The sequence below is a fragment of the Colias philodice genome, chromosome 1 (genome assembly GCF_061535455.1).
Source record: "Colias philodice isolate Cphi_HAF_F1 chromosome 1, ilColPhil1 Martin Lab GWU primary, whole genome shotgun sequence".
Taxonomy (NCBI): domain Eukaryota; kingdom Metazoa; phylum Arthropoda; class Insecta; order Lepidoptera; family Pieridae; genus Colias; species Colias philodice.
In genome coordinates, this window is record NC_143086.1 from 16,716,647 (window position 1) to 16,740,116 (window position 23,470).

Consider the following 23,470-nt stretch of genomic DNA (forward strand, 5'->3'; position numbering starts at 1 on the left):
AAAAAAAATTATCTTCGAACATAAAGTTAATGAAACCAAATAGATTGCAAAGGTGATTGGCAACAATTTCTTTATTTTACGGGGTGTCAGTAAAGGGATGTATATTTCTTTAAAACTAAAGTAAGCTCATAAATTTTCTTATAATATAATTTTTTTAAAGTTCCAAAAATGTTTATTTTTCGTTTGAGAAATACGAAATATAATATAAACTTGTATTGAGAACTTGAACTTCCCAAGTTCATCCGGGGAAATCCCCATACGGGGAAAATGATTTGTTTACTCCAAAATTGATCCGAGGTGTTTTAATTTTTTCTTCTAGTCATTTTCAACGTAGCGGCATGTTGTTTGATTATTAATTTTGTAACTTAAATACAGGATGTTGGTTTTATATTCTGATCTTACAGACGCGCTGACAAATTTAGTCCACCATTTCTAGTTTAGTCTACCAACTCTAAGTACCAATATTAAAACGAATGGATTATCATCACATCATCAAAATTCAGTGGGGTTGAGAACTAAACAAACAGAAGTAACAGAGACGCGAAGAATAAAAAAAGAGGACGAAAACGATAATTCGTTGATGCTTTCCCTTTTCGACGTATTGTTAGGGTACATCACCAATCTGCAAAAAACAAAACTGATGATTCCCAATTGCTGATTAAAAATGAAAAACAAATAATCGACATCAGTGGTGAAAATTTGCTGATCACAATGAAACATCCTTCAGTGGTAGCAGATTTACTCATTTAAAATGTATCGGTGAACAGCGTAAAGGAGAGGAGGACAGGAAAACATTATGAATGTGGATGGTGGATTGTATACAGGGTGTAATCGATAAGTATGTGCAGGCGATTATGACGTTATTATTGCAGCTATCAAAAAACTTAAAACTGATATCGAAATTACTTTACCTAATGAGCAAAATGACAATAATAACTTTTTAAAAGTATAACGAGAAATATCTAAAAAATTTACTTTATACACTCCCATATCAAAAAGGGAAAATGGGACTAGTAGAAGTTAAATGTCTGATTCCGGCAAAAGACATGAATGCGGAAGATGCGGTTAAAAAAAAATGTAATATTTGAAATACAATGCAAAAAATAACACTTTTGTCATAGATAAGAATCATGACTATTTTTTCCAAATTCAGGGACAACTAAACGTTGCAGAAGCAGAAGTCTGCTTATTTGCTGTTTGGACTGGAGTGAATCATTCGTTAAAAATAGAATATATAAAATAGAATATATAAAAAAGTATGTAACGTTTAGGCAAAATAAAATGATGGACCATTATTGGATTTTACATAAATTGCCTACTGTAAGAATTGATTGATTCGAGACTTCAGCATTCGATGCCCATCAAGGACCCATCCTATATCATTCAAGCGATTGAAAAAAAGAGATAAATCCAGTGCAACCGATAAAGCATCAGAATGCTAGCAAAAGATTTATTAGGTTTATCAATATAAATCTATATATTATACATAATATAATAAATCTGTAGAAGACGCGAAGACTGACATCCGCGCGGACGGAGTCGCGGGCGGAAGCTAGTCAGAAATAAATATCTTTTGTTTTCATTTGCGTATTTTTCTATTTAATAATTTTTTAACACAAACATTACATTTTTTTTTTATTAAATACAAAATTTGTTTATCCGTTTTATTAGTTAAACTGAACAACTTTCACTAAGAAACTTAGGTCGAAAAAAATGTATAGAGTTATGCATTTTGTATGGAAAGCTTATTTTTTTATATTTCGTCCAAATTTCTTTGTAAAAGTTGATCAGTTATATAAACATGAAGTTGAAGATATCAATAGAAAGTATTCGCAAATTTTGTGTACTGATAAAAAAAAATCACCCGGTGTAATTTTCACGAAAATTGTTTCAAATTGTCATTTTTGGTACTTATTACGAATATTAAATTATACGAATGATTTAATTTTTAAAAATTAAGTGGAGCAACTTTCCCTTAGTACATTTGTATTATTTACATATAGGATGACAGGATGCATTTGTTTGCACTACTAGACCAAGCCCTTAAGGAATTATAAATGTCACATTATCAAAGTAAATCTTTATATTAAAATACTTTGTCAGTCCATATAGCTATTTATTTTTGCGGAGTAAGCTCGAATGGCATTTGGAAGTGCATAATACTTTATTTTTAAAGCACAGACATCTTGCTGTAGCAATCTTAGAGCAATACCCCTCGTCCCGCTGTCCCCGCGTACCTTCCAATAGGTATCTTAAATGTTTTACATTTCCGATTGCTATTTAGAAAATGTATAGATTTCCTAGGAAATGTGTATAAAATGATTTATTTCACACATTTCCGTGCGATTTTAGGAATTACATACATTTCCTAGGAATTGTATACAATGACGGATTACATAGATTTCCGTTAACATATGTACATGCACTCTAGACGTATTATAGAATCCATACTTAATATTATAAATGCGAAAGTAACTCTGTCTGTCTGTTACTCAATCACGCCTTAACTACAGAACCAATTTGCATGAAATTTGGTATAGAGATATTTTGATATCCGAGAAAGGACATAGGCTACTTTTTATCCCGGGAAATAGGATAGGTGTTATCCTGGAAATCTCACGGGAACGGGAACTATATGCGGGTTTTTCTTTGACTGCGCGGGCGAAGCTGCGGGTGGAAAGCTAGTGTATAATATTTGTACAGGGCTGATTTTTTTCACTTATCCAAAGCCATTGGGAACTCAAAAAGTTAAAATCGTTTGTAATAGCGCTTTAAGTTTATAAATTATAAGCATTCGTAATTGGTTATTTACCAAGGTTGAACAATCGATTAGGACCACATCACCTTGGAACTTTCTTATTATTATCGAAATATTTTTTGTCAAAAGTACCCGAGGTGAGGACACTACACCCACGTCTCCCTATTTGTGTGTGTAATGTCATGAAATCTAAATAACAATATTTAGATTTCTATGGTAATGAACTAATGAGTAATGACATAGCCTACCTCATAAAATTAGAGTACAATAAGGATTTATATGTATTCCATAGAAGAACGTTAATTTCATATTAATTTATTATATTTCTTGTGTGTTAATTTTAATAATTTTCTCAAATGATTCATCACCACTGATTGGAAGCTGCTTTACGAGCGAAGTCAAGATTGTTAGATATATTGGCAACACGCGCACCATGACAAATACAATGTTTTAGCTATATAATAAAATGGAATAATTATTACTACGCTTACACAGAATTTCTGCGATACCTTAATGTTAATAAAAAAATTGACGTTTCACAGGCCCTTCCAGCCTTAAAAAAAGATTTTACAAACGTCTTATAATCTTTCATTAATATTTCATCAAATCTCTTACAAGGCGTTAAAGGTTAACATCGACTTCAAAAAATAAGGAGGTTTCTCAATTCGACCGCATATAACAATTTTTTTATGTGTATTCGCGGATAACTGCGTCGTTTATAAACCGATTTTGATAAAAAAATACTATCACAATTTAGCTCACAATTTGGTTTTCAGGTCATAAGTTCTATTTGTTTTTGTTTAGGTGGCATTGATTCCCTCAATAGAATACACAAATATCTACACAAATACATATTCCAATATAATTCACTCGACGACATCTAGTGATTTAATTTCCCGTTCCAATGTAAAACGATCCGATTTGCGGACGGGTGCTCGTTTTGACGTTTGTCGCCTTTTGTCGCACACTACTACTTGTGATCTATAACTTCTTCACCTATATTTTTATATTATGCAAAATGGCACTATGTTGTTATAAGAAATAAATTAACAATTAAATCTAATTCAACCAACGTGATACTGGTAGTTTTACTAAAGATAAGTACCTACTAAATGTTATTGAAACATATGTTCTCAATTCACTCATAGAGATATGTGGGAAAGATGAAATTTTTAATTTCTAACTTTTAATTCATCTGCTAACAAAAAATGATTGTATAGGTAACTATACCTTCAATCATTTTTCCATCCAATAGATCTTTTTTTAATTTTACTTAACCACCACTTACAGGCTACAGAGTTCATGCTATGCTATGCATGTTTATGTGACTGTATTTATATCAACGAATATTTTTTTTAAGATTGTGTAAATCAAATCAAGAAACAATAGACACGGTTACCCCACGCTTTAGTCGATTTACGTAGCAATGATGATGAAACCCTGAGGTTCTTTGTCGACATAACCCATTTAATATTTCCTTTTGAAAACAAATAAGTTTCGATAAGCATGTTCCTGGTGTCAACACCGGTGCGGCCTGTCCCCCGCTCGTTGTTAGGGGAAGCCCTGCAAATTGCGACAAACTTGTACAATTGTTGCTCCGAGACTCACATCGCGCGACTTTCTATTTTTTTGTTTGTTTACTTTTTAATTCTCTGGATTTTTTGGCCGAGTGTTTCCTTAACTCTACAGATCTTTAATAGTACATACTTTTAATTTTTTGTTTTCATTTCTGTAGGTATAGTAAATAATAATGTACTTAACTACCTTAAAATTATTTAAAGCGGTTTTTTGCTGTAGTGTGCTATCAGTGCTTATTATAACGAATACAATTTGGAATATTGTTTTTACAACAATCTAACTTTAAAAAGTAAGTACTTATTTAATTGTTACCGCCGCACTGTGCAGTGTGCATTTGCGTGCAATTACCAATTTACTTATTAATCTGGAATTGTATAAATATTTTACTGTACACACTACAAATCAAATTGAAATTTAAAGTTATATTAAGTACTTAGACGTATGTTACGACTTACGTTGGTAAGTACCCGTACTGCGCTACACAAATTGGTTTAAATTATAATTAAACTTTATAATTGTTCAAACATATCTACTTTGGTCTACAATTTCAAATGATAACTTACAAGTTGTTTGAAGTAGTGTATGCACCCGGGGACGGGGGGGGGGGGGTGAGTGGGGGAGGAGGTAAACTTAATTACGTTTATTGTATTATTGTATTAGCGTCGGAATCGATTTGAGAAGCCCGATCGACGCCTCCACAACTATTCGCTAAATGTTGTCGATGTTAAGGTGATGAATTAATTTTTCTAACATTTACGGCCCTTTTTAAACCTTCGTAATTTTTATATTATTAAAGTTGTCGTGATGAAAATTCTTGACAAGAAAGTTCAATAGTAACACAATACGTCTACCGTTTTAGAAACATGATTCCATGATATTTTCTCGATAGAAAAAAAATACAAAGTTGTCATTGTTATTTTTTTTTAATCTCTGGCATCTTCAAAATAACAAACGTAAAGTTACGACATTTTGGATATTAACTATAAAATATACAACCTATACGTCTACCGATTTAGAATTTTGAAATATGCGATGGTTTTGAAATAAACAAGAAATACTTGAAATTAGCGCGCGACCAGCCAATATAGCGAGAGCCGCCCTGTACCTTCCTACCCCGATCGCTGCACGAGTCATTCCCGCTACGGCCGTCACACGGGGAACTTGTGTCGTTCGCGCAATCGTAACAAAGGGTGACAACACGATAAGACAAAATGAGACAAATGGGGACAATAAAGAAAATAAGAAGAAGAAACATAAAGGTTGGAGGAAAAAGAATGCTTACAATTGGAACAAATTAATGAAGTAAGTTGGTTTTATTTTAAATTTGATGATAATTGTATTATAGACGATGTTTGATATGTACCCCTGTTTCAAGTACATAACGAATGTGTAATATTTTTTCATTTATAGCATAGATAATCTTTTCAGAAATCCGGAATCCAGAAGGAAAATAAACCCACTGATTGTTCACAATGTGAACCCACTCCTTCGTAAGTACCTTTATTCAGTCAAAAATGTATGTTATCAACGCTCTACTTTTTTTTTATCGCATGATTCCATTTTTAGCAAAAAGCAACAAAGTGCAAAGAAATAAAAAATCATGGTGAACTTAGTGGAAGTATGGTGGATGTAATATGGAACAGGAGCTCATTGGAGTAGTATTATATTTAAAAAAAAATACGAAAAAATTTCAAGAATTACATTTCTTAGTACTTAGGTGGTAGATAAGTATGTTGTATAAACTCAAACTCAAACTCAAACATTTATTTATTCAATTAGACTACTTTTAGTAGCACTTTCGAATCGTCATTACATAAGTATTTTTAACATTTACCACCGATTCGGAAAGCAGTATCTATGGAGAAGAACCGGCAAGAAACTCCATAGTTGCTCTTTTAAAATCATATTGTCAATATTACATAATCTGTAACTTAAATCTAACTACATAATATATCATAATATGCCAAAGAACTGTCCTGTGGTTCTTACGCGACAACCCTCCATGGATTTTCATCTTCCATATATTCCTTAATGCTATAATAGGCTCTCTGAACTAATATATTTTTTACATAAGTTTTAAATTTAGCACTACCAAACTCTTTAATATTATGAGGAATTCTATTGTAAAAGCGTATACCTTGACCCATAAATGAATTTTTAACTTTAGCTAATCGGAAAAATGGCATTTCAATTCTATTTCTGTTCCTTGTGCCATAACAGTGTCTATCTCCTACTCTTGTGTGTACGTCGGCATTTTTGTGTACATGCAAAATATTATTAAATATATACTGTGATGGTACAGTAAGGATACCAGTATTCTTAAAGAGATCTCTTAGTGAGTCCCGAGCACGTAAATTATATATAGAGCGAATGGCTCTTTTCTGTAAGATAAATATAGTTTCTATATCTGCTGCCCTGCCCCATAGTAGAATTCCATAGGACATAATACTATGAAAGTAGCTGAAATAAACCAATCTAGCTGTATCTTCATCGGTGAGATGCCTTACCTTTCGGACTGCATATGCTGCTGAACTGAGCTTACCTGCAGCGGTGTTGACATGGGCTCCCCACTGTAGTTTCTCGTCCAATGTTAACCCAAGAAATACAGTCGATTCTGTAGGGTGTAATACCTCCCCGTTCAAGGTAATATTTCTGCTCAACTTTTTAACGTTAGGTAGTAAAAATTCAACACAAGTTGTTTTTTTGGCATTTAATAATAAATTATTAGCAGTAAACCAGTCGGATATGTGTAAAAGAGTACTGTTCACTTCGTCAACATTTGGGTCATGCCTATCCACATTGAATATTAATGAGGTATCATCTGCAAACAGAACTATTTCACACCTATCCTGTAAATAATAAGGTAGATCATTGATATAAACCAAGAACAAGAAGGGTCCTAAAATAGATCCTTGTGGAACACCAATGTTAATTGACGCACCGCTAGAACGTTCTCCATTAACAACTACAGTTTGTATCCTATCATGCAGGTATGAGGCTATGAGGTTCTGAGCTTGTCCTTTAATCCCATAGTGATTAAGTTTACGCAATAATGTACAATGTTCAACGCAGTCAAATGCCTTGGAGAGGTCACAAAATATCCCCAAAGCATTTTTTGAGTTTTCCCATGCCTTATATATATGTGTTAGTAGTGCAACTCCAGCATCTGTGGTTGAGCGCCCCTTTGTGAAACCAAACTGTTTGGTGTGCAGCAAATTATTAGAAGCAAAGTGACTAGTCAATTGGTTTAATATTAACTTTTCGAATACCTTACTTAATGTTGGTAAAATCGAGATAGGTCTATAGTTGTTACAGTCTTCTTGATCGCCTTTCTTAAATAGAGGTATAACTTTACTAAGCTTTAGTAAAGAATTTGATGTTGATATTTATTTCATTTATACTTACTACACCTGTGCGGGAAATTGCTTAGTACTAAAACAGGTTTATATTCATATTTACATAGTAATGTGAGTTTTCATTTCGAAAAATTTTGTGTAAGTATATTAAATTGAGTTCCTGGGTGATCTGGAAACACAATTGGGCCCGGAAGATGGCGCTGCAGTCACTCCTCCTAATCACATGAACCGATTTGGATGAATATTTGTGTGCACATTTCATTGTTGTGGGATGATTGGTTGATTCGTTTTCACATTAGCTAATATTATGTATTTTTGTTGTAAACTTAATTTAATGTTTATAATACATTATTATTGGTATAAATAAGCCAGTGTTCGTCTCACATTGCTGTACCTGCCTACCTACCCTACCAGGGCCTAACTTTGTTCTGGCTATTTTATTTTGATTATTTGTAATGAATAATTACAATTATAATAGAGTGCAAAAAATAAATACATGCGTCAATATATTTTGTGTTTTTTTTTAAACAATTTTTTTATTTAAAAAAATATCATTCCGACCGCACCTATTATAACCTGTATTATTTTGTAATAAAGTAAACATTACGAAATAATAATAATTATTAATAATGTCTAAGAAGTTGTTAAAAAGAAGATTATTTGTTTATAAGCAAGAAAATAAAACCAATAAATCAACAATTAAATAAATGTATAACAATATTATAACTGTATGACGACTCCATACATGTTTGTCCCGAGTCGGCCAGCGGCAGCGCGGCGAGTTTGCAAGAATGACTTCGCGCACACCCGCGTTCGCGATAGCGAGCTATTAGACTCCGCCCGCCAAGCAGTGGATTTTTTTTTGTGTATCGTCTTAATTAGAATTTCACCAAAAATAATTCAGGGTTCATGATTGCGACATGGGCACTTACCTATGGCATCTTATGGGAACGCTTGATCGCCGCCTAGTTAGTACCTCTGTATTTTATAAAGCAGCTGAATTTTATGCAAAATTAAAAATGTACTGAGTCGCGCCATGGCAATACCGTCACGTCATGGAGTAAGGCGAAGATTTTGGTATATTTGAATCTTGCCCAAGAAATTTCACTTCTGACACGCCTGCTCGGCACACACGCTTTGTTTTCATATAAATATCTGCGTCTTTGCGACGAATGGTAGGTATATAACATTACCTATATAAAATGTTATTTTAAACATTAAGAAAAATTAGAAAAGTTCTTTTGCTTATTATAGGTACCTATATTATCAAGTATCACAACGAATTTTAGAAAATAATTGAGTATGAATCCAGCGGCGAGCGCCTATCCATCCATCATACGGGTAACGTCCTTTAACGAGAGAGCGAAAAGCCTTGTCACAGCAAACCAATCACAACTAGAGCATCCTTTGTTTTGACTGATAAATGGACCTAGGAGAGTGCGTGTAATAGACAGATATTACTAATTAGCTAGTACATATTTGGATTTTACATGCACTAAACATATACAAGATTAGTTTATCGCAAAATTTTAACGATTTCATTCATTCCATTGCATTGTTTGAAACGAAACATTGCCTCCAGCGTTGATATAACAGCGTAAGTCGTACTTATTAAGGCCCAAAGTTCAATTGTGATTATGTCCTCATAGCCGCGTTATAAGGAGTTTGTTGAAGTGTGAAGGGGCGTGTCCTGCCCCGCCCACCGCCGCGCCCCGCCCCGCAGCCTCTGGGCCACTTAAGACGTCCTGAATTCATCTACACTACAATTCATTACTATATTAAACAAAAATGATTCGACAATAATCATCAAAATGCGCCGCAAACGCGCAGAAGGTATCTACCTGTCGCTTACTACCAAAATCTCCAGATAAATGGAAATAAAAAGACTTTTACGACACTCTATCATCTATGACGAGGAGAGATTGATTAATATTTAGTACAATATTGTGATAAAAACTTATACACTCACCGGCACGGAATCTTGGCCACTGCAAATTTTTGCGTAAAATAACACTATTTCTTTTCTACTACAAAATTCAATAAAAAATTAATCAAAACTAGTTACTTTATTGTTTTTACTAACTTTTAGTAATAATTGGAAGTTTATAAGAAGTACTACCGCGTAGATATGAATTAAACAAGAATTTACGCTTTTCCTGTGAAATTTTAATGATTTCTTAAAAAAATGCACAAAAATTAGAAAGAACGTTTCTATAAAAAAAAATGAACCTTTTAATATAGGGTGTTTCCTTCTCTTGCCTTTAACACTGTTTGCATCTAGTCTGACATACTCCAGAAGACATTTTTGATGTCCTCTTGAGCTATAGTGTACCAAACGGCCCCAGCTGTATTTCTAAGCTCATCTAACATTGGTGCTGGGTTTGAATCGAACTTTATGTTTCTTTTAAGCATGTCCCAGATGTGTTCTATTGGATTAAGATCCGGGCTACGAGCTGGCCACTCCAATTTTTCAATAATAACCTCTTGAAGGTACCTACTCTTATACGCATCGTACGTCACGCGGACATGCGTTATAGTGTATTAGTAGCAAATTTTCTTCACTGATAAACCTGTAATAGGGCTGAACATGTTCCTCAAGAATTTCCTCGATGTACCTGATCAAATTTAAGCCATTATCTACGATAACTAACTCCGTGCGAGCACCGGAACTTATACCTCCCCATACCATTATTGACCCTCCATGAAAAATCGCAGTTTGAGTGTGGTGATGGGTAAAAACCTCTCTTCTCGTCTCCTCTATACTGACTCTTGGCTATCAGAAGCTCGTAAAGTGCCTTAGCAGTCATCTGTGAACACCTCACGAGCGCACTGGCTGTGGGTCCAGTTTTCATGTTCTCGTGCAAAAGGAGAGTGCTTCTCTGTGATGTCTGAGGAGTTCTGGACGGCGTGCTGGTCTGCAAACCTTCAAATTAACTTCCTTCATTAGTCTTCTCACGGATTGCTTACTCACATTTATTATCGTGGTGTTTTAGAGCCGGTGGCGTATCTCAAAAACTGTCAGAAAGCCATTTCTGAGTATCGCTTGAACAATAAACGGGTCTTCTCGAGCTGATGTGCACCTCACGCCTTCATTTCCTTGTCTGCACGTGTAGCTGCCAGTCTCCTGGTATCTTCTCCATGCATAGTGCATCGCTGAACGTGGTATGTACTGTACATTAGGTACTTTACATTGCAGCAGTCATTGGTCTAACATTATGATGGCCTGAGCAGGTTGTTCAGATGTTAACGGCATTTTTTATTGTTTGTTATGATCATTGACTACAGTACAACAATAACAATATCTTAAAACGGCATAAACGACATCGAAAAAAGTTTAAAACGAACAATTCGTAACTTCGGCTTAAACGCACAAATCACAAATTTCGAGTAACTCTTAAAAAGTGGTAAAAGATTATTCTCAAACTTAATGATTTCTTACCATAAAATTTAACAAATAATATGTTAACATATCTGCATACAAAAAAATCGTGAAAAACACTTCAAACTTTTTTTATCGGCAAATTTGTAAGTGGCCAAGATTCCGTGCCGGTGAGTGTAGTAATAAATTGAAGTGGCTGAGAAGAGATTCGCATAAAAAAATGTATAGGTATGACCTATCCTACTGATGTCGTATCCCTTACTGTTTCTGCCAACGATGCTTTAAAAGCCCTTTAAATGTGACTAGGTTGGCTCTACTAGGCTATTCATGCTACAATATCTTCATGCTACATAGCGTAGATAGAGTCATAACGCATTCCGTCCACATGATCTGATATGTAATACAATGTCTGTAACCATCTCAGACCACGATTAGATTACTATAGGCCTAACGCGAGCTATTCAGGGGACGACGTACCTGCTACCTGCCGACGCGGTGCACTTGAGGTCGCCGCTCAGTGCTCACACAAGTCGCAAACACAGTGATGTCACGCATGCGAACTCGATAATGCAATACGCGTATGCTAAGTTAGGCCAGTCGACGTGTATGCGAGTGTGCGGCTGAAATCCGAACCTTCACATGTTCTGATTGCAATCGTGACGTCACTGTAACACCTTATTTACGCTGATTAACCGACTTCAAAAAAGGAGGAGTTATCAATTTGGTTACATATCATAACATGTCATTAAGAATTTTCTTTTTTTTATAAAATATAGTTCTTTTTCCTGAAAAGTGTCCGCCTAAGTACCTACCTACGTCAGGGAATATATTTGCAATTTATATATTATGTAATTATAGGCAGTAGGCACCTATGTATTAGTTTGTAACGAGGCAACATCATTTCATCAACGAACAATGCTTGTATATGAACTGTATAAGTGTATAGCAATTAGCAACGCCTAGAATGGAATAAATAAATTCAAATAACCATCTCACTATTAAAACTTAAAAGCTCATATTATTGAGGCAGCGGCAAAAGTGGGAATTCGAAAAATTTTCAATAAACTACGTATTGTACACCGCGCAGTGGGCTCAATGCTCTCCCCATTTATTGAATCAGTGTTTTTAAACAACATAATAAGCAACACCTAAGTCAGATGATCCTATAATAAGGATTGTTGCTGTTCATAAATCACATGCTATAGCTATACTATGTCACATTCACAGATATCATATTTTATCAAAAAGATTTCATCTAATCGCCTACGTATCGCCATGATTAAACTTTCTACATGAAGTTAATCATCGAGATACGTAGGCGTTGAGATGAAATCTTTCTTATTACGTTCAGAGCGCTATGTAGATACTTATTATGTCATACAATATTCATATATCCTTCCAGTGGCGGCAGAGCTGGTCGCATAGTAAACAAAGCATCATCACGCTGTAAGGGCGGCTGAAGGTCACGCGATCTCGCCCGACGACGACCTGTTGCTAGCCTCCGCTTTATCATCGACTTTATTCTTTACTTCAAAATTTATACTTATATATCGACGTTCGCTTGAATTGCTTGTGTACCTATGTTACCTTTGCGCCAGTTACTTTTTTATAGATTATGATATTTTATGAGTATACATAATATATAGTATACATATACTGGGTACTATTAATTCAAAGAAGCTTGCGTCTTTATGACTGATGTCTATGACTATTTGTAGATGTTTTATGAAATAAAGTACTTATTTGAAAAACTTATTGTTTGGTTAAGAATTGATATTTGGTACAGAAGAACTGGAAGTACCTATTCATATTCAAAGTATGTTTACAATACTTTATGTTACCGGCAATCAACGACGTCATACTGGCAATAGACACAAAAAGCTTACAAAAAGTATTAAAATGAAAAACAAAATTCAGTCGAACAGCACTCTCGAGTTTTATAGCCAATTTAATAACAGCGCGTATTATTTTCACACGACTGAACTGTGGATTGGTCTGAAACAGTCTGAAACAAAACGAGGTCTTACAGCCGTTTCGTTTATGTATATTGTCTATTGATAGTGTATCGATTTCACACTATATAGTACTTATATACCTACATTAAATATTGACAAAACAAACTGAACATTTCTCCATAAAATCTAGATTTAATTTATTAAAATTTAAAAGCAATTAATTATATCACCATGAGTAAGTCTGCCATAAGTGATTAATAACGCGCGCCAAGGTCAGACCGGTAATTATAAACTTCTTAATCAGAAATAGAATAACCTGATTCACATATGTATTATGTCTAATATTATGTTATTGTGGGGAATTGCCTCGAAAGTCCTCGCAATCTCGGTTTCCATTGGTGTGAGAATTGCAAATTAAATAGAACAATTAAATTATTAAATCTGTAAATTAGCAAAATAAAGGCTAAATACCTATTATAAGTGTCTTTTTAGTGTAGTGTTTGTTAGAAGATATTAAACTGATGAATTAGTTGAGAAAATGCTTGATGATTTGTATAGTTACTTACGAAAAATATGAATTAATTAAAGACCGTAAGATATAAGATGTAAAAGCAATAGTATTGGGTGTCAAATTGATAAATCATCAAACAGATATGTAATATTATCTGTTTAAATGATAACGATAATTTTATAAAATCGATATATTTTTCCAACACACTGAGTTTTGCTTATATTTTGTAAGGCAGACTATATCAGGAACAGTCTAATTAAAATCTTAATATTAAACTAATATTATATAGTCTAATGTTAATAATATTACCTAATGATAAAATAATAATAAACAATTACTGCTTATTATATATTATACCTATATGTATTACTCTCGGTCAGTTTGCAAGTTGCAAAACGGTGCATGCGTTCTTCGAACGTAGGTACCTACTTACTCGTTATTGTCGAGGTACATATTGTCATCTTATATATAAAATTCTCGTGTCACAATCTTAGTCTGCATACTCCTCCGAAACGGGTGGACCGATTCTCATGAAATTTTCTGTGCATATCGGGTAAGTCTGAGAATCGGCCAACATCTATTTTTCATATGTACCACGGGCGAAGCCGGGGCGGACCGCTAGTGTTTATATACAAGTATAGTTCTAATTTTACATATTATAACGATAGGTATATGGGCCCAGAACAATAAGGGTAAAGGTCAAAAGTATTCTACACTATTGATGAGACCCCAAGTGGGCCACTGTTTGAATATTACATGTACGTGACGAAAGCGATGAAACGATATCCAAATTTTCAAAAGAATCAATTAATCGTGTCCAATAAAAATTGTGAGCAACCAACATACAAAACGTTCGATTGTCCAAGGAACCTAATAATCTCTCGCGCATTACATAAGATTACAAAACGTAAACACTGAATAGTAACGATTACGTCACTCTCCTTGCACTTGAACCGCGATCGCATTTCCTTGTACTGTGTACACCCACACACGCACAGACATACACACACACACACACACACACACACATTGTACACACACACGCGCGCGCGTCTTTTGTTTTATTTATATTTCGCAATTTGTTTTCAATGCAAAGTTTAAAAAAAATACTTATATTACGGATTATACTTGGATTCGTTTTTAAATATCAGATTACGCTGAATTTATTCACGTTCTGTGCGAATACTTTACAGGGTGAACCGTGAATTAGGTATGTCGTTTTTGTGAAACACAACATTTCTGCTTTAATATTATTCGTTCGCGGAAACGGGAACCCGATGTAACTATTAACTATGTAGCTAAAGGCCATCGAAAATAATTTTTTAAAATTGAGTGACGATAAATTTGAAATCGTTTCGGAGAAAGATTCGGCTATACATATTTATTTTTCTCGTATTAATTAAATTCTGGGAGGTTAAATGGAAATATTGATCGAAACGATTTACAGAAGTGTACAAAGTGCATCGATGGGGACCGCGAGCGTAGGTGTGCGCGATGCAGTGTGCAGTGTGCAGTGGCTCGGCTGATAAACATGATTACAGCGATAAGTCGAGCGCACTCCGCACTCCGCAGACCAGTGTCAAGGTCGCGTGCGCGGGCGCTACTTATGTTGTGATTATATCATTGAGTAATCACTGCTTACTGTATGCTACCTGTTTACTCAACATTATTCGTGTTTTTCTACAATCATTCAATATTATATTATTTTTATAGTTTGCAAAAAACTACCTATATTAAATTATAATTATGTATGTGAAATGGATAAATAGAATTTTGATAAACAATAACTTAAGACATATCGTAAATACTAAATGCAATGGCAGCGATTAATTTATTTTGTTTGTTTAAGTCTTGTAGCGTAAATGGGTAGTTTCTGCAACGTTACCGCCGCGGCGCGGCGGACTGTTGCGCGATGATAATAATCATAATATTATGTATTACGCACATTATACTGCATTCATATCTGTAATTAGAGGCATTTAACATGACTACAGCTAACATTTCCATCGCCTTTATATATCTACAGATAATAATTGCTAGGTGAATACAAAAAAAAATAAAATACTATAAAATAAACATTATCATCAATTAATCACAACTCACAGAAAAATATAATATTTGTCTCTTATAGTGAAAATTCAAAGCGGGGTAAAGAATAGAGCTTTTATACACACTCGATGCACATTTGTCTAATTTTCTTTTGTGTTCTCATTTTCATTCACTGAAACTAAATGATGTATCATTTTTGCCGTTCCTTAATTTAAAGTGAAAAAGCAAATACATTTTCCTTCAGTGCTATTTTAAAGGTATTAATGCACTGTTCTCCATCAATAGGTACAATAGATACATCTTTTATGTCGTACCAAAAAGATCGAAAGAAGTAATGATATGATGATATATCTTGGTAATAAAACCACTGTGGCGTATTGAATAGATAATAATATGATACCTGCTGGTAGACGTTGTTCCGGTTCTGAAGAAGATTTTACGCTACGTAAAAGTGCATCGGTTTACGAGATATTTAAAACTTTTATAATTTAAGAATAAATACACCCTCTGTCACTCTATTTGGTGCCAACACTCCTCTAACTGCAGGTTTCATAATTATTATAAAATGAAATTTGTAATTTGTATAGAATTGAATGAAATGAATAAACGTTGTCTGTGGCAGCGGTTCGGTCCCGGGCGCGTCGCCGGGCTACGAGCTGACGGCGGGCGCGGGCTCGGCGGGCGGCGAGGGCGCCGTGCCGCACGCGCTGCACGAGCTGCCGCACCAGCCCGCGCACGTCGAGCCGCGCAAGAGGAAACCGCCGCCCTAGTGAGTACCATCATCATCATTGACATTATGTTCCCACTGCGGAGATAGGTCTCACTGGCCAAGTGCTGGTTCGCAAACGCCATATTCTTCGATGTGACGGAGCAACACAAGCGAAAGCCTTGTATAGAATCAGATCGTGCCGTGTGTGAAAATTGTCCTGGATAATTATTTATGAATTTTACGACATTTTCTGAGGTTTCGTGGTCCCTGGAGATTTGGTAAAATCCCTGATATCCCCATTTTCTTGTGTAGGTATATGTCCCCATTATCTTGTTCATATGTATTGCCCAACGTTTTCAAACTTTTAAACACATAATATAAAGAGCATAACTCACACATGCACTACTACAGTTTTCTTTTGTTATATAATAATAAAGATTGAGTAAGCGACAAGGGCTTCTTATTGCGTAATTGAGTAATTTTACTTCTTATAATTATATTCCCACTAGTAGGCATATTGAAATCTTGTTGGCTATAAATATTTGCCATTGCATAACAGAAAACTCTAGTACGTATGTCAAACCCAACAGGTTTCAATCTTTGAACAGAGTCTGCTATTTCATAATGGTCCATATTTAATAGTTGTGATGTGGAAATACACACGTAGTTACTGCTATCTGTCTATTTTTATAATCTCAGGTACATTATGTAGTATTAATTAATTTATTTAAACAATTACATTACAGAGATCCATTAATGTTAGTACGTGACTTAATAACTAATGTTAGTAAATAATTAAATATTTAAAATATACTAATTAATATCAGTTGATGAGGCACCTTATGCGTAAACCTGTCGCTTTGAATGGACAAGTTCACGCACAGTGTGTCCCAGGAAAGATGACATATATCTCTCCGAAATGATCATCATGAGACTGTTGCGACTGCGCCGCACTCTATTGTTTACTATTGTTTTTCTGCGTATAATCGCCCAGAAATCGTCAGTATGGGCATTAGCGAACATTCCAGACGCACTGCAGTAGCGAGGCAGTCCCAACTCCCAACTCCCAGCATCATTCTAAACGCATTATTATACATGACACGTAAGGCATTAAGCGATCTATCAGTATAGTCAAACCATAGACCACCCGTGTAGTGACAGTAGGCTTTAAATAATTTGGAAAATCCAAAAGTGCACGCCTCATAATTTTTTTTTAATTATTATTTTTGTTTATTTAATAACAATTAAACCACATCGAATCAGACCCTGAAAAATGAAAGGGTTCTATTCCTGAGCATACTCAAGCGTAAGAGAAAAAAAAAGACTCGATTAGTAAAGTATTTCGGTCACTATCGTGTTAACAAGAAAAAGGATCCGCACATACAGACACACGGACGTCCAAGACAGAACTTTTTTAAACTGTTTTTTAACTAGTTTAAATAACAAAAATGACATCAAAAATATCATGAACGTTAAAAATAGTGTTTTTTCTTAATATGTGTGTGTATGCATTATCTTACAAGTGCAATGTATGATACATAAAGACATTTTAAGTTTGAAAAATCAGATGTTTTGCGCGAAGTGACAGTAGTACCCACCTCAACGCTTCGCTTATGAGGCGTGCAAAAGCGTGATATTCACTGAATTACTACAACGGGCTCTACGGGAATCTACGGGCTATATTACTTCGGATCGCCAATGCCCTACGCTCACGCTCTATATCTACATTATCCTTGAGGTCATCAGTAAGCATGTGTCCGAGATACTTAAACTCTTTAAACTCTTTCAACTGTTATAGCGTAAAGAGATATATCAGACGTACATTTCCTATGCTTACCAACGTCCCCAAAAACAATGCATTTACATTTAGACACATTATAAAGCAGATCGTGAGCAGCGACATATGTCTCGCAGACTTTGAGCATCTCAGATACATAATGAAGTATTAATGCTATTTGCAGCAACATTTTATGGAGTTGCATAATTTACATAACTGCGTGTTATTTGTGCTTTGTTATGTTTAATCTGCTAATCTCTTGTACGAGCCATACGTAGTGTTACAGAGCTTATAGTTCATACGAGTAACGCAAATAGTTTTTACAGCTGCACTCTCTACCCAGTTTGAAATATTGAATAATGCATGATTTTAAATATAGATACTTACTTCTTGTATAGCGTATGTATATTTTACGTGCAAAATATCTGCATTCAATTCCTATTTTTTATTTCGAAAACACGTAGAATCTACCGATCTAAAATCGATTTAGAGTAATCGATTTTGTGCACGTCCTGTCTTAGAAAATATAAAAATATCATATAAACGATGAGTTGTGTCAGTTCTGAAGGATACGAGCTGTCGAGCTGCGAGCTGGGCCTGTCGTTGCCGCCCGCGCCCGCAGCCGGCCCGCCGCCGCAGCCCGCCAGCGCCACACGCAAGAGGAAACCATCTTCTTAGTGAGTTTTTTTCTTAGTACCAATTAAATTTCTTCGCACCGAAAACTATTAATTTGTTAAGACACAATTATTTTTTACAAATTTTTGAAATTTATTTTTGAAAGAATCTGTGTCGTAGGAACTCGTTATTCCAATTTCTCGTTGAGTTCCTTAGAATATCAATATAGTTGTCGAATCCCTAGAAAGTTGTTCACGTCGAAATTATTTGCGACTGTATCAACACTCGTATTTATTTGCAATAGGTGAAGTCGAAATAAATGGGTGCTCGCTAGCTATAGAGTCGGTGCGTTATTTGGCTTCAGTCCCCAAAGGAGCCAATTACGGGTCCCACTGACCCGCCGGCGCTCATTGTGTCCGAGCACCTGCCCGCTCGCCCACCAGGCTTGATGGAATATTATATACACCCTATAACTTATACACTTTGCAACCCTTTCTTACATTTCAACAAAAGGTTGCTGGAGAATCATTCGTAGGTGGCGAGAAAGTTTATTGATTTTATTTAGTAGTCCAATTAGCCCAGGAGATGATAGAACTAAAAGGCAATCAGTCCTTACTCCTTTTATAAATTAATTAAATCGCAACATATAGTGAAAATACTTTTCATTAACTCCAAGAAAAATAGTTAAAATTTTATTTTAAGTAGGTTATTCATGATCGAATAGTGAGTTCAGGTAATAATTAATTAAATAAAATTTGTTTTACTTTTAGCTCTGGGACCACATACGATGACGATGGCGGAGAAGACGCACGGTCCTCCCGCACTTTACCGGACAAAAAGTAAGTTTGTCATCTTCGAATTCATTGGGGTTTTAGTAATATATACTTGATAATTTGTTACTTGCCTTTTTGTCATGCGAATGTATCTAGCTTCTGCGAAAGTTCTGCTCCGCTAGTTACTTTTTTCTGACTTAACATTGTGCATTATCTCTTCCGAAGCCCAATTTCCAATATTATGTGTGATGACGTGTGCGTCGTACTGTGCGTGTCTGACTGTGTCTCCCGAACGCCGCAGACAGAACCACAGCGAGATCGAGAAGCGGCGGCGCGACAAGATGAACACGTACATCTCGGAGCTGAGCGCGATGGTGCCGATGTGCGGCGCGATGGCGCGCAAGCTGGACAAGCTGACGGTGCTGCGCATGGCCGTGCAGCACCTGCGCTCGGTGCGCGGCGCGCTGGCGGCCGGCCCGCTGGCGCCGCGCCCGCGGCCCGCCTTCCTGCCCGAGCGCGACCTCAACGCGCTGCTGCTGCGCGCGGCGCACGACTGCTTCCTCATGGTCGTGGGCTGCGACCGCGGCCGCCTGCTCTACGTCTCCGCCAGCGTCACGCGCATGCTGCACTACGACCAGGTCACACACTACTACACCCTCCATTCACGCTCCTTTCTCATATAACAAGGGCCTCTTGTGCTTTTCATATTTTTTTACAAAAATGTAACAGGATGACTTCTTTTAGTCGTCCATACAAACCCCAAAGTTATCCCTACCATTTGGATGTATAACAGTACGTACAAGAATAATATGGCCTCTACGCAATAAATTCGGAACAACTTCACCGATACCACGTCTTATTCTAGCCAATGTTATGGAAAATTTAATTAAAATTAAACCTTCCAATAATTGAACATCATCTAAATCTAATACTAAACGAGAACATACCATTCCAGTCCGAACTGCTGGGACAGAGCCTGTTCGACATCCTGAACCCGAAGGACGTGTCCAAGGTGAAGGAGCAACTCTCCTCGTCAGACCTCAGCCCGAGGGAGCGGCTCATTGATGCTAAGAGTTAGTACTGACGCATAATGCACTTCGCTATATTCATTTATTTATTCATTATCCATTTTGTACATGTAAGAAAAATGCTGAGATAACTTTTGATTATCAACTTACAGACAAAATAGATATTTTCCTATTTCTGCATTAAAAAGTATAATTTGGCAAGTATTCTGGTAATATCTCATTAACTGTAAGTACCTCATATTATTCAAACGTTTTTGTTTTCTATAAAATACAAAATATCCAGGACAAAAAGCTTTTCACGCCACCTGAATTCTGAAATCATTTAACCTGCTTAATGTAATTAAGCCCGGTATATCCTGCAGGCCTTTTAGCTCAGCTCAGATTATTTTGTAAACAATGCATTATCGCATGAAGTACTTTAACGATAATGCACTATGGAGACTGGCACGTGAAAATGTACCACAGAGCTGAGACTAATGGATGTTTACAAAACGTTACACATCTCATATGACCTGCTTATTATTGAGCTTCAAGAATAAGGTTAAAAGGTGCGTTAATAGGAAAGTGAGATGAATTCCTGGAAAATTTAATGTAAGAACATTCTTATCCAGGAGACTTTGTTCGCCCTATTTTTTTAAGAAGTATCAGTTGCCGCCAATTTAAAGGGAATATCATTTCGCTGAAATCCTAGTTGAGAGAAATAATATGATAACCTTAAATAAAATATAGGTTTCGTCTATGCTCCGTCTAGGTTACGAGACAAATGTACCGACAACCGTCTCGCTTTCAGTTGTTGCCATTATTCGAAATGCCATTATTCGAAATTTCACATTATATTATATCGCATATTCGTTTCAACCTCGTCTGGCCATGCAATTCTGGTTCACATAACTGAATTGATAAATAGACTTTGAAAATATGTGTATCTCCAAAAATGTATGAGCCATTCTTTGTGGTCCCAGTAATTAAATCAAACCTCAAGTTGTTTCAATTTCTTTCAGTTTATTGTAAATCAATACCACTCGGACATGTAAATTTCTTTTTTTGTCTATTAGAAATTGAGTAACTTTTTCTATCTTTTCATTAAATGTTATAGACGTATCGAACTTGCCTAGTATTTAATGTCCCAAAGTTATCCTTGGTCTGGCAAGTAACCCACTCGCTGTGCCCGTCGCCCGCCCCACTTGATCCCGTATTGTGTATCTCAGTTCTGGTCCTGTGACGTGGGTCAATGTACTGTATGCGGGTGAAGGGGGGCGGGGAGACGGGGGACAGGCGAGACGGTACATGAGGGTGCTGTATGCGCAGCGATGTTGCCAGTGAAGGCGGACGTGGTGTCGGGCGCGTCGCGGCTGTGCCCGGGCGCGCGCCGCTCGTTCTGCTGCCGCATCAAGTGCCGCCAGGAGCGCGCCGACGAGGTCAAGGAGGAGGACAAGGCGCGCAAGAAGACCAACGAGCGCAAGTACTGCGTCGTGCAGTGCACAGGTCAGTATTATTCGCTTATCTGAAACTGTTCTTCGATGGAGTTGATGTTAGAAATACAAATTTAAGAAATTGAGCTCATATGCTTAGTTTTGCCAATAATAGAAGTCTTTGGTTTAAGTGCTTATGCTGAGACATTAAAATTTAATAATTTAACCTCAAAACCCCTATTTAATAGGCAAAATACGTGGTGTTTACCAAGAATATAAATTAAATTTATTAAATTGCAGCGGCGCGCCTAATAGGTCTACTTCCGCGCCTCTTTGCCTGCAATCGTAATTTTATTCGATTAAGTCCTGCTATTTCTCTCCGCTCGTCTTGATAGTATCTATTTACATTTATAATGTTTGCAAATTTATTATTATATTGAAGTTGATCAACAAGACATGCCAGTTTGGCATAAATTTAAAGTTGAAAAAAATGTAAAATTTGAAAAATGTATAAAAAATTTTTAGATACATAATAGTAATTTTTTTTATCCTATAATATTTTCTATCTAGTATATATAGTCATTGATAGTTTCAAAATCATTTAGAAGATAAGCCAGTCCAATGTAACTTTATTATATCACTCAGGGTACCTAAAATCGTGGGCACCCGCGGAGTTGTCGGAGTGTGGCGGGGGGGAGCCGGGCGCGGAGGAGGACGCGAGCACGCTGTCGTGCCTGGTGGCGGTGGGGCGCGCGCTGCCCGCCCCCGCGCCGCCCGCGCCCCCCGCGCCCCTGCTGCAGTTCGTGTCCCGCCACGCGCCCGACGGCAAGTTCCTGTTTGTGGACCAGCGGTCAGTACCACCACACACTAAAACTTAAGCTTGTATACATGCTCATAGGTACTCGAAGTAATAGTGATAAATGGACGAAGTTACATTTTTAAATACCCGTTAGAATTCATTAATTATTAAGCTATTGCATAGCTTCTATTGCGGGCCTTGAGCGCGGGGACCGAATCCAGAAATTACATAACTAAAAACCTCACGCTCCCCACTCCGACGGGCACGGAGGTGTGGCTTGAAGGCATAGCATGCAATAGCTTTACCGCGGCAGTCCCCGAGTGCCACACGTCTTTGTTTTTTGTAACAGATCGCTTTTTTCACGTTTGTTACCTAACCTAAATGAGAGTACCGATTTTGATTGTTCATTTTATTTGATAGCTATTACTTACCTCTGCGGTTTCATTTATTTTGTTTTTTTTTTCAGTTCTATTGTATAAATATTTTGAAGATAACTGGTCCCCGATAGTAATGTGTATGTGGGGGTGTGCGCAGGGTGACGATCGCGCTGGGGTTCCTGCCGCAGGAGCTGCTGGGCACGAGCCTGTACGAGCACGTGTGGGCGCGCGAGCTGGGCGCGGTGGCGCGCGCGCACAAGGCGGCGCTGCTGCGGCGCGAGCCCGCGCGCTCGCCGCCCTACTGCTTCCGCCGCAAGGACGGCCTCTACGCGCGCCTCGCCACGCACTTCAAGCCCTTCCGGTACCCACCACCCACCAACTGTACTACTACCCT

The 23,470-nt window shown here is 36.7% G+C and overlaps 1 protein-coding gene across 8 annotated transcripts in view; it reads left to right on the forward strand.

The window, feature by feature from the left end:
- cyc (basic helix-loop-helix ARNT-like protein cyc) overlaps nt 1-23,470 on the forward strand; it is a 78,478-nt gene that overhangs the window by 47,516 nt on the left and 7,492 nt on the right. For 7 of the 8 annotated variants that reach the window (XM_089695277.1, XM_089695291.1, XM_089695283.1 and 4 more), the window contains 8 exons: nt 16,209-16,355; nt 18,633-18,749; nt 19,458-19,526; nt 19,762-20,098; nt 20,416-20,533; nt 21,797-21,973; nt 22,546-22,750; nt 23,234-23,437. In XM_089695277.1, the coding sequence (XP_089551403.1) occupies nt 16,209-16,355; nt 18,633-18,749; nt 19,458-19,526; nt 19,762-20,098; nt 20,416-20,533; nt 21,797-21,973; nt 22,546-22,750; nt 23,234-23,437 (1,374 nt within the window). The remainder of the gene's footprint in view (nt 1-16,208; nt 16,356-18,632; nt 18,750-19,457; nt 19,527-19,761; nt 20,099-20,415; nt 20,534-21,796; nt 21,974-22,545; nt 22,751-23,233; nt 23,438-23,470) is intronic. The other variant, XM_089695267.1, reaches the window with a different exon arrangement.